Source organism: Protomyctophum bolini (assembly GCF_963924005.1).
Source record: "Protomyctophum bolini genome assembly, chromosome: 14".
NCBI classification, from domain to species: domain Eukaryota; kingdom Metazoa; phylum Chordata; class Actinopteri; order Myctophiformes; family Myctophidae; genus Protomyctophum; species Protomyctophum bolini.
In genome coordinates, this window is record NC_137875.1 from 41,960,730 (window position 1) to 41,973,315 (window position 12,586).

General features: G+C 45.9%; 1 protein-coding gene across 5 annotated transcripts in view; it reads right to left on the bottom strand.

Moving 5' to 3' along the window:
• Positions 1-12,586, bottom strand: part of ccdc88ab (coiled-coil domain containing 88Ab) — a 109,325-nt gene that overhangs the window by 14,862 nt on the left and 81,877 nt on the right. For all 5 annotated transcript variants that reach the window (XM_080781757.1, XM_080781756.1, XM_080781758.1 and 2 more), the window contains exons 20-29: positions 12,012-12,139; positions 10,891-11,029; positions 9,455-9,631; positions 8,311-8,472; positions 6,540-6,817; positions 4,898-5,041; positions 3,496-3,682; positions 2,661-2,806; positions 2,268-2,360; positions 1,176-1,402 (exon numbers count right to left, since the gene is read on the bottom strand). In XM_080781757.1, coding sequence (XP_080637883.1) covers positions 1,176-1,402; positions 2,268-2,360; positions 2,661-2,806; positions 3,496-3,682; positions 4,898-5,041; positions 6,540-6,817; positions 8,311-8,472; positions 9,455-9,631; positions 10,891-11,029; positions 12,012-12,139 — 1,681 coding nt within the window. The remainder of the gene's footprint in view (positions 1-1,175; positions 1,403-2,267; positions 2,361-2,660; positions 2,807-3,495; positions 3,683-4,897; positions 5,042-6,539; positions 6,818-8,310; positions 8,473-9,454; positions 9,632-10,890; positions 11,030-12,011; positions 12,140-12,586) is intronic.

The window sequence follows — 12,586 nt, forward strand, 5'->3', positions numbered from 1 at the left end:
GTCTTTGGACGATGCAAAAACGCTAATCCACGCCTTTGTTTTTTCAGGACTGCCTAAGAAAACAACTGACAGATTACAACTTGTCCAAAATGCAGCAGCCAGAGTTTTAACTAGAACTAAGATGAGAGAACATATTACTCCAGTTTTGGCTTCACTGCACTGGCTTCCGGTTGTTTTTAGGATTGATTTTTAAATTATTTTACTTGTGTATAAAGCTCTCGATGGTCTCGCACCTTCATGACTGCCTGCCTAAATATGTCCCAAACCGCCCCCTAAGGTCTTCCACTGCTGGCCTGCTCGCTTTGCCTAAAAAAATGGCAACTAAAAAACACGGGGAAGCAGCTTTTTGCTTCTATGGGCCGACGGCATGGAACAAACTCCCACTGTACCTTCGTCAGGCAGCCTCTGTAGACATTTTTAAAGCACAGCTCAAGACCCACTTCCAGGCCAAAAGAGCATTGATCACGCCTCCAGGTCTTCAGTTTACTCAAGTTAGGGAATAAGACCTGGTACTTAAGACACGCAAAATACAGCCCACAGTGTGTTATGTATGTCAAAAGCATGTTTATTTCCACACACGCCAATTGCTGCGCATGGTATTTCTTTGTGCATACAGTGTACACACATGTTTGTACATATGCATGCAGACCGTGAATCTGCGTGCTAGGGCTGCAACTAACGATTGTTTTCATAATCGGTTCATCGGCCGATTATTTAAACGATGAATCGGATGATGACACTAGCTATTACCTTAAAAATATATTTTAGGTTATTTTAGACATGTTCTAACTAACACAAAAGATAATTCATTCAAAAATACATTTGATTAGCTGCTGATTAGGCTGCTGTTCAAATAAAAGACAAACTAAATGAAATTGAATTAAAGCAACTCATGGTGTCTTTAGGCTTATTCCGACTGCATACATTTGATTAAAGAACAGCTACACATGTGTCAGTCTAAAAGGAACAGTAATAAATATGTTTTGTTCTTGATACTATAATCATCGTGTCATTTGGCTTTGCAGTCGCTACTGTGCAACTGTCATCAGATTGTAAGGGAAGAGCGACGGCTCACTATGATAAACTGCAAAATAAACTTAGTTTGCCGAGTGCCAGTGCGCGTGTGTGTGTGTGTGTGTGTGTGTGTGTGTGTGTGTGTGTGTGTGTGCACTCACTGCTGCTCCTCCTGTGTGTGAGCGCGTCGTCCAGGGAGTTGGACCCGGAGCCGATGGAGGAGCTGTCCTGGCTGTCCTGAGGAGGCAGAGGAGCCGTGAGGCCCAGGAAGCCCTCGGTGGACTCGGAGCGACACGGCGGCGTCAGGGTCAGGGAACGCTGCCGCTCGCCGCCGCGGCTCTTTGGCTTGATCAGCTTCTTCATCTTCAGCGTGATCCAGTTCCCACGCCTGGTGTGTGTCCCCAAAAAGAAAACACACAGTGAGCGAAATGCGTCGTCGTTTACGTCCCCGATTCCATACGCCGCCTTGTCTTTGTTTTGAACTGTCCTTTTGTTGTTCTAATACTTGCACTTGTCTTTTCTGTACTAGTTAAAAGTAACCTATTCTGGCCCGGGAACCCCTTTTGGTGTTAGCATTGTGTTCTGCTTCAGCTATTGAAAAATAGCAGATCTACAAGCTCATAGCGCGCCACCGAGTGGCGCGCTACGAGCTTGTAGGTCTGCTATTTTTGAAAAATCAAAGACATTTTTTTAGAATCTGATCTCAGGTCAGAATGGGTTAATAATGAAACTGTCAGGATGTAATAGACATTTTTAGAATCTGATCTCAGGTCAGAATGGGTTAATAATGAAACTGTCAGGATGTAATAGACATTTTTAGAATCTGATCTCAGGTCAGAATGGGTTAATAATGAAACTGTCAGGATGTAATAGACATTTTTAGAATCTGATCTCAGGTCAGAATGGGTTAAGCGTTCTAGTGCTCAGGGGGAAAAAAATCACCCCCGTGTGAACCGAGTGGTGCAACTCCCCCCCCCCCCACCCCACCTCTCTCTCTCATTAGCAGGCAACAGTGCAGCACTACCCCTCTCTCTGTTTCTGGCACAACAGCGCCCCTACTGGTACTCATAGTCATATACTGGTGCTCATTAACCAACACATGGGTGGGCGAACAGCACGGACATTGCTGTTCCTTGGAGTGGTTGCACCACTCAAAACAAAAGAAAAAAAAAACATGCTAATGCTTTGTAAGCTTTTCAAACAGACATATATAGCATCTACAATATCAGTGTTCAGGAGATGAACCAGTTTACCTGCGTGGAGGAGACGGGTCGTAGAACTTGTACTGGTCCATGATCTTCTCCTCCAACTTCTCCTTCTGTCTTCTCAGCTCATTCAGTTTGTCTCTGAGCGGGACGGAGGACAGAAGACACAGTCAGACAGAGGCGGAGGAATCACCTTAACCTCAAGCACATTTATTTCACTTTTTATTTATTTAACTACATTGCAAAGATAATCGCCTTCCTTGATGTATTAATGAGCATCAATAACGACCATCACCTGGGGCACTGTCACAGACACATATACAGCTCCCCTCTCCAGGCCGCTCTACTGTCTCATTTCTCTCCAAAATCATGTGAATATGATGACAGCTGACATTTCTTATCACACACTAGACCCCCCTTCTGTGTGTGTGTAGTAGTTACATGTACTGCCTCTGTTCCACGTGGAACAGGTCTTTGCTCTCCATGGTCTGCTCCAGCAGGGTGCGGTTCTGCAGCATCAGAGTCTGGATCTGGTCCAACAAGTGACGGTTCTCCTCCTCCAGGTTCCCCTTCAGCTGGCTGAGCAGCTGCACACGCACACGCACACACACACACACACACACACACACACACACACACACCTATGCTTAGCCACTCAACTCAAAATGTAAATGCACTACTGCTGGTGAAGTTCTACATTTCAATACTGTGACCAGATTTGACTGAGAGCCTGCCATCGCGCAAATTACAGCTTTTCACCAGAGGAGATTTATTTATTTATTTTCCCAAAATGAGTTAATAGCACAGGCAGACTCTTCACATACTATAGAGCATGTCTGGATAAGTGTCGGAGCTGAAATCGACATGTCAATATGAAACAAATGCCCAAACATGTAGCTATAGGTGTAATGTTAGAGACCACAGAAGTGAACCTTTCAAGCCCGTTTGCTCAACTCGCTGTTTTCTACAAGACATTACTCTATAAGGCCATATCTCCAAAACTGGTGGGTCAAACTGTACATCAAACCAATATGTCAATTTGAAGCTATGATTCCCTGCTTTCGAAAAAACGGAAATTAAAAAAAATCCAGTGTCTCAGTCAAATGTAGTCACATTATTCAGACAATAAAACATTACAAGAGAAAACGTGTTACCTGCCCCCCCCCCCCCCCCTTACACTGATGTTGGAAAAAAGTGTTTACATGCCAATGTCAATATCCAGAGAGTACAGTACCTTACCGGGAGTAAGATCATATAGTATCAGCGTGCTCCATACCTCACACTGGTTGGTGAGCTTGGTGGAGGTGATGTCCAACTGCTGGAACTGTTCCTTCAACTTGGAGAACTCCGCCTCCAGCCGCGTCTGCTCCAGTGTGGCACTGTTCAGCTGACTCTTCACGCTCTTATGGTCCACCTGAAGAACGTCGTTGTCCCTCACCAGCTGACGATATGTGGAGTTCAGCCTAGAGCATGAGAGAGAGACAGAGAGAGAGAGAGAGAGAGAGAGAGACAGAGACAGAGAGAGAGAGACAAAGACAGACGAGCATGAGAGAGAGACATGGATGGACGGTTTTATTGTTGGTTACATTTTTTTTTATCCCACGATTTTGTAAGCCATATTTCACCCCCGTGTCAATTATCATCATACATCACTGAGGATACGTCCCAGGTGCATCCATGCAATGTATTTTTTAGTTATAGTTCTTCTATTCATAGTGACTCATAGGAATAGACTATGTGACAGGTATAGTCTGGTGACCACCGGAGAGACGGCACCAGGGTGAACAGTGTGGGTTAGCGCCCCAGCCTGTGTCCTCCGTGAGGAGGAAGCCCAACAACCCTCGGTGAGGCCTGAATGAACTGAATGAACTGTCTGGTGCTGCATGGGACTCTCGTGCAACGCACAGGTCCTTGCTCTACTCCTGGTGAGAGCAGGAGTGGACCTGGTGAGACGTAGGAGGGGCCCGGACAGGAGACAACCCATGTGCCAGAAGTGTACCTCCCAGCCCTGGCAGAGTAGTTCTGGAGTAGTTCCAACGGATTGATACTGAGGATACGTCCCAGGTGCATCCATGTGATGTTTTTTTTTAAGTTATCTAATGTGATCCTGGGCTCTACACACCCTCCGCCAACCTGGGGAGAGCAACAGACTTGAACTCATGCTTCCTTCCTTCACACCTGACAGGGGGGAGTTTCCCTGGCGTGGAAGATACACGTCATTCCAACCAGTTCCTTTCCCCTCCATCAGGCGCACCGGCTGGCCAGGGGGAGGCAGTTTAGAGACCAGGATTACTGCATGTTTTTTGTGAGGGTACCTACCCTAGGGGACACGGGGTAGAACATGAAAACTCCACACAGAAAGGCCCTTTCGCCAACCCCGCCTCGGGTATGGGCACTGAGGAGCACGCAGGGGAGAGAACACGCGGCCAGCGCCCACAGCGTCCCCAGCGGGAATCAAACCCAGGACCTTCTATAGCTGTGAGGCGACAGCACTACCGACTGTGCCACCGTGCCCCCTATTGTTGGTTACTTTAATGCAGTTTGTGCATGTTTACAGAAAATTAAAGAACTGCACATTTTCTTCCTGAATTATGATCACACATTTTAGTTTTGCTTGTGTGATCATAATTCAGGAAGAAAATGTGCAGTGATGTTTTACTGCACTATACAGTACAGACCTGTCATTCTCCTCTTTGAGTAGTTTACACTGGTCCGCTGTGGCTTGGTGGGACTGGTTCTCTGACACCAGTTTCTCCTGCTGCTCCTTCAGAGCTTGTTCTAGCTCCTCCAGTTCACCTTTACGCTGCAGAAGCTGCTTGTATCTGCGCACACGCACACACACACACACACACACACACACACACACACACACACACACACACACACACACATGCGCGCGCGCACACACACAGACACAAACATTATTTTGCACTTGCAGCACAAAATGTCCAATAACTGTAAAGGTCAATATATTAACCAATATATAACAAAAAACCAAAGCATAAGCCGAGTGAACTGATACATCCCAAATAGTCTCTATTCCACAATCTCCGCATGCTATTATAGTCTGGAACTAGACCTTCCGAAATCCGAGTAAGTAAGCTTCCCTTCAGGGAAATACATTTTAAAATATTAGATTTTGATTTCCATTTCCATTTCCGCTAAGCAGCAAGCTTTATATGCTTAGACGATTGCGATTTACATCAGGATAGATTTTTTTTTTTTTTACTTAAATTTTTATTGTTTTACAAGACAAGACATCAAAAACAAACTTACAATACATATAACATCACAGACGCACAAAAAATAAAAAACAGAAAAATAAAAAATACAACAGGCATCGACATTGCGTTTTTAAAAAGTTACTTTATCTTTCTAGACATTCACAGTTGTCTCTCATTCCCCTATACCCTTAAATATTGTCCATTTATACCATTTGTCCTCCATCTTTTCTTCTTGTAGCCTCAGACTGTGTTAGTTTTTCCATAAAATGAATCTCCTGAATCAAGTCCTCCCATTGTTCCTGTGTTGGAGGTTCCATCTGTCCCCATTTTCTTGTGATAGCTTTTTTTGCTGCCGCCAATAAAATGTTTATCAAATAACATCAGGATAGATTTACATCAGGATAGATTTACATCAGGATAGATTTACATCAGGATAGATTTACATCAGGATAGATTTGCGTGACTGTGAAGACGGAAACGGAAGTGGGGGAGGAGGCTTCACTTCCAGCTTTACTCATGATCAGAGCTTCCGTTGCTCCAGACTGTACGACGGAAGCATTTATATTTTACTCATGATCAGAGCTTCCGTTGCTCCAGACTGTACGACGGAAGCATTTATATTTTACTCATGATCAGAGCTTCCGTTGCTCCAGACTGTACGACGGAAGCATTTATATTTTACTCATGATCAGAGCTTCCGTTGCTCCAGACTGTACGACGGAAGCGTTTATATTTTACTCATGATCAGAGCTTCCGTTGCTCCAGACTGTACGACGGAAGCATTTATATTTTACTCATGATCAGAGCTTCCGTTGCTCCAGACTGTACGACGGAAGCGTTTATATTTTACTCATGATCAGAGCTTCCGTTGCTCCAGACTGTACGACGGAAGCGTTTATATTTTACTCATGATCAGAGCTTCCGTTGCTCCAGACTGTACGACGGAAGCATTTATATTTTACTCATGATCAGAGCTTCCGTTGCTCCAGACTGTACGACGGAAGCGTTTGGAAAAATGTGCGAGAGACAACAGTATCTGGGGGCCCCACGTGAGACTATATACACAACCCATCCGTGTGCACCACCAAACACTCACCGGTCCTCCAGGTCACGGTGCTGCTGCTCCAGGCTCTTGTGCGCGCTCTTCAGTCCGCCGTGCTTGCCGATCAGCGCCTCGTACTCGGACGCCTGCCTCTCGTGGAGCGCCGCCAGCCTCTCGTGGTCGCGGAGCAGCATCTCGTAGGAGGAGCGCAGGTCCTCCTTGTCGCGCAGCGCACACTCGCGCTCGCCCTCCACGCCGCTCTGCTGGCTCTGCAGCTGGCCGTTCTGCGTCATGAGCGCCGCACTCTGGGAGGTGAGCGTGGAGCTCTCCACCTGGAGAGAGAGAGAGAGAGAGACGAACGGGGGAAAAAAGAAAATTGTGGGGATATTTCAAAGATGTCACAGGGCCATAAAGAACGTGAACCCATGATGTACACCAGTAGAGTAAGGGCAGGAGCCTATCTCCTGTTTCTGTAGCGTGAGGCAGCTGGATGTACAAAGTACACCCCCTGGACATGACGCTAGTATGTCGCAGGGACTTACCCCCCCAATCCAACCCTTGATGCTGAGGGCTGTATTTTGCGTGTCTTAAGTTGCAGGTCTTATTCCCTAACTTGAGTAAACTAAAGACCTGGAGGCGTGGTCAATGCTCTTTCGCCACTCAGAATAGCCAAATGGCATTGATCACACGTTCAGGTCTTTAGTTTTAGTTAGGGAATAAGACCTGGTACTTAAGACACGCAAAATACAGCCCTGAGTGTCAAGCAGGGAGGCATTGGGTCCCATCTTTACAGTCTTTGGTATGACCCGGCCGGGGATCGAACCCCGACCTCCCAGTCTCAGGGCGGACACTCTAACCACAAGGCCACTGAAATGGTACACCAGTAGAGTGAGCAGAGTTAAATTCAGCTTTTTGTCTTTAGGGGGCACTGTGTGTCCATTCCATTTATTCACTCTTCTCTTTAAAATAGCTCCCTCCCCACAGGACTGGGATTCTGGGAGATGGAAAATGTCCTTGCAGTGTGCCTGCTGTGGTCACAGTGGGTTCAGTCAGGTCCAAATCCCTCGTCGGCCATTACTAGGAATGTATATTTACATTGTGGCATGCATCAACAGAAATAAATGCGCGTACGCACACACACGTTTCGTCCACATATACCTACCTCGTTTACACACAAACACACAATCTCAGGCGTGTGTGTGTGTGAGCCACGCGCGCATTCAAATGTTATACAACATTATAACAACATTGTGAACGTGCCGGCAAAGCGTGTTGTTTTTCCATCCTTTCTAAAGTACGTCTAAAAATCTCACTTCCCATGACTCCGCTCACAGATCCGTTGAAACCCCATGGCACCTCCCTCCATCTTAAAAGAAAATTGCCGACCACATCCCACACCCATGATTTCCGACAGTGGCAGATTTTCAAGTGCAAGAGACTACTTCCAACTGCATGTCTGTATCTGCCTGTATCTGTGCGAAAATGTCAGAACCAAGGTAATTGCTAGACATAAACGACCTAGCTAGTGGCTAAGTTTCTCTCACTCTATAATTGCGTATCAAAGGAAAGGAAAGGCACTACGGTATGTTTACCCAGGGTAACTGGACTAAGCTCAAGAACTTGTTTACAGCCATGGCCCTGCTCATAGAACATTTCATGGTAGGGGTTCAATGCCCCTTCGGCGGTGGTAATTTTAACGTGCCGGTTCCGGGGATATACGAACTATAGCGACCTTCCGATATCAAGACCGCTCCGCAAACCGTTCGGCCACCGCTGCCCCCACAACAAAAACAGACCCGTACGGTTTATTAATGCTAGCAAATACCTGTAGCTTGGCATTCTGTGTCTGCAGCGTGGTGTTGTTCTCCTGCAGAGTGGCGGTCTGCCGCTGGAGGGCCACGATCTGAGCCTGGAGGTTGCTGCTCTGCGTCTCCAGCTGTTTGAGTTGGCTCCTCAGGGCTGCCTTCTCAGCCTGCAGCGTAGCGTTCTGGGAAATGTGCATACACGAACGCGCGGGGAGATTTAGATGATGGGACAGATTTCAAGAATGAACGGATGAATGCATGCATTCTATTATGCATTAAGTGCTTTACAGACAGGTTATAAAACGGTAATCATAAAAAACATCAAAACAACAAAACGTCAAGACAGCAGATATAATAAAGCATGAAGAAAATAACAGGTCAATGAAACAAAACCCCCTTATGGCCAGAGACGTAATTTGCATATTAAATCATTGAAAACAATATTAGGAAAAACACTTGGCATACAGATGCGTTTTTAAAAGAAGGCACTGATTCTGCTAATCTAAGAGCCGAGGGCAGGGAGTTCCAGAGAAAAGGTGCCCGAGCCGCAAAGGCCCGCGGTCACCCCGAGTGACCAGACGCGTTGCAGGAGGAACTGAGGGAGCGCACAGGGTTATGGGGTCGCAGCAAATCTCTAAAATAAATGGGAGCTATATAAGAAGATATATAAACACGAATGCATTGCACCTTTACCGTGAACCGATGTCTGTCCACACAGCTAATCTACAAAACGTCTAGACTGATCAGCCTCATAGCAGCCCAAGGATCTCAATTCTTCAATACTTCAGATCATCAGCTATGTCATTTGATTTGAATTTATAAATCAGAACTAGCCAATCACAGCAGGCTATGGGAAGAAGCATCAACGAGTCTGAGTAGAACAGCTGGATGACCTGGGGAAGAACTCCCATCCAGAAGAGGAAAGTGCAGTGATAGCCGTCATTATTATAATCACTACATAATTATATGAAAGGTGACTCATTATTACTTCCAAGATTAGCTTGGCTGTTATAAAGCTCGCACAATTTAGTTTGGCTAATGCTTACTGTAGCTAACTACCGTAAGAAGACACAGTTTTGCTGTTGCCGATTTGTAAACACACACACACACACACACACACACACACACACACACACGTTTGCGGTGAGTTGGCTGTGAACATACATTCCTCTCCACCTCGATGAGTCTGTCTTTGACTTTGAGAAGTTCCCTCGTTGCGTCGTGGCTCTCTTTCTCCCATCTGCGGACGGACTGCGGGTCCTCCTCTCCTCTAGGTGGCGACGTCTGCACCGTCCTCTCCTCCTCCTCCCGCTGACGTAGAGCCTCGTAGTTCTTTTTCACCTGGGAGTCACATAGTAATATACAAAGTGGTTCATGTCAACGACCCCCAGAATGCATCAGTATGACCACAGACTCCCTTCTGGAAATATGTTGTGCCAGCAGCCCCCATACAAGATTTGTTCTGAAAATATCAGATCTACAAGCTCAAGACCTTTAGATGAATTTAAAAATGTTCATGTGGTGTTTTTGGTTTTGGTCTTTTTTATGCTTATTAGACAGGCTTGATGTTTGTTGCACTGCAAGTGGCTGAGGGGTAACAGTATTTCAGTACAGTACATAAGGAAATTGACAAAAAGTGATTCCTGAAAACCGTGTCACGATGCATCGCGTCCCCTCAAGGACCCCCCGTGAGTCCCCGGACCGCACTTTGAGAATGAGAACCACCAACATACACCGAGGCCCATTCTGGAAAAACACCTTCCAAATCCTGACCCAAGTATTCTGAAAAACTAGTAACAGCTAGGGTGTAACAACACGTGGGTGCTCCAGGTCTAAATGGGACGAATCATTATTAAAAAAAAAAGGTTTACCTCCCAGCACTCCATGCCATGAGGAGGAAAGACAAAACCGCCTGGATGAAGGAAACGCTTTCTCTGCATTTCCCAGACGCATGTCACCTCATGAATAGATAAAAACCCTCCACAGAAGATGAATAAATAATGTGTGTCGATGAGTGTTTCAGTCTGCAAGGGAGAGGCCTGAGAGCACAGGTCTCTGTGAGATGGAAGAGGGACAGTTTTTATCTTCTGTGGTGAGGTGGGTGTCCGTGTGTGTTGTTGCTGTATCATTACTGCGTGCATGATGGCCCCTGGCCGGTGTATGTGTGTGTAGCCGAGTATTTACCGTACTACCGGTAGTATGTGACTGTGTATAATGTATATGCATGTGTATATGTACTGTACATGGGACTGGCTCCTCCTGGCTGGCGTGCGTGCGTGCGTGCGTCTAGCCTACAGCTATGTGCAAATGTGTATCCAGAATCTCTTTTACATCGCATGGCACCGATTCGACGTGACTCAACTCGCCGTCGCGCAAAAGTAGTGCCTGGCCCTTTTTTTGGGGGGTGTCACCGAGTGAGAATCGAGTCAAGCCGCTGCCATGCAGTGGAAAAGCCCCATGAGAGTGTGTTGCTGGATTTAAAATTCCCCCAATGGGATCAATACATATCCGTTTGTATGAGCGTGTTTGTGTGCGTGTGCATGCATGCGTGTGTGTGTGTGTGTGTGTGTGTGTGTGTGTGTGTGTGGTGTGCTGCTGACCGTCTTGAGCTCCTGTCGGAGTTGCTGGTTGAGGTTGGAGGACTCCTGCAGCCTGGCCTCCAGAGCAGCGATCTTTTCCTCCTTTATCTCCAGAGAAGACTTCAGAGTCGATTCCAGCTTAGACTCCAGCAGCTTAAACCTGAACACAAAGTCAGTCACGTTTAATATTCAGTGTGTGTGTGTGTGTGTGTGTGTGTGTGTGTGTGTGTGTGTGTGTGTACTGTGTGTGTGTGTGTGTGTGTGTCATACGCTCACTGCAAATGCGTCACCGCCAAAGCCATACCCCTTTTTAACCCATTTTGGGCGGGAACCCATTTTGGTGTTAGCACTATTTAATGCTTTAGCTATTGAAAAATCTAAGAACGACTGACATTTTTAGAATCTGATCTCAGGTCAGAATGGAAAACTGTCAGGATGCAGAAGACATTTTTAGAATCTGATCTCAGGTCAGAAATGGGTCAATAACGTCCTCCCCATTGTAAAGCCAGGTTTCCACTGCCTCACACCACCTGTACTGCTAGGAATTATCATACTTCTTATCAACATCAAAATACTCTATATTTCATTATGAATACAGTTATAATCCATTATAGTGTAGTTGTAATACATCATAATACTTCATACTGTATTATAATTACCACAGTACCCCTCTCCTGTGCACTCGTCTACATTGCATGTGTTAAGTTAACACACCAAGAAGCAATGACCTCCACCTCCTAAGGGGGGCGTCGATTCCCCCCAGGAAGGGAGGGGAGGGGAGGGGGGTGCTGCGAGGTTGTACTATATTTGAATGGAAACGGTAGATATTTTGATGCGGTGTGGTGTGGTGTGGTGTGGTGTGGTGTGGTGTGGTGCCGTGTGGTGTGGTGCGGTGTGGTGTGGTGTGGTGTGGTGTGGTGTGGTGTGGTGTGGTGTGGTGTGGTGTGGTGCCGTGTGGTGTGGTGCTAAAGCTGCCTAACTTGTTTTTTTATATATTTTGACAGAACTATCCAGGGGCTCCAGGGGATTAAATGGTTTTAAGAATTGCAGCAAGTGAGTAAAGATTTGTGTGTGTGTGTGTGTGTGTGTGTGTGTGTGTGTGTGTGTGTGCGTGTGCGTGTGTGTGTGTGCGTGCGAGTAACCTGTCATCGGAGCTCTGTTCATCCTGCAGCAGCCTCTCTTTGTTGAGTCCAATCTTCTCCAGCTCGTGGGTTAGCTTGTCCAGATCATTATTAACCTGCTGAGTCCGCACCTTCTCACTCACTAGCTCCTACACACACACACACCCCGATTTGCTCAGACAAATATGACGTAAATTCTCCATTCATTGTCAATGGCATTTAATGTTTGTGTTCGGATATAAACTACACTATATCTGAATATACAAAAAAAGAAAAACCCTTTCCTTTCATTAATCAATATTTTATTTAAACTCATGATTTAGTCTGTTAACCAGTAGCTCTCAAATCTGGTCCTTCGGTACTTTGGATAGAAAAACAGCAGTACTAGACGTTCTGGTAGGATAGAAGATGTTGCATTAATAGGCATTCTAGTAGGACTAAAAGAAGGCTTTTATTTTTTAATTATAATAATGAATTGCATTTTTATAGCGCTTTATACCAAGTGCTCAAAGCGCTTTACAATGGTTCATTCATTCATACATTGGGAGGTGAAGCGGCGAACAGTCGACGCCAGCGTCCTCACTTCCCACATTCAC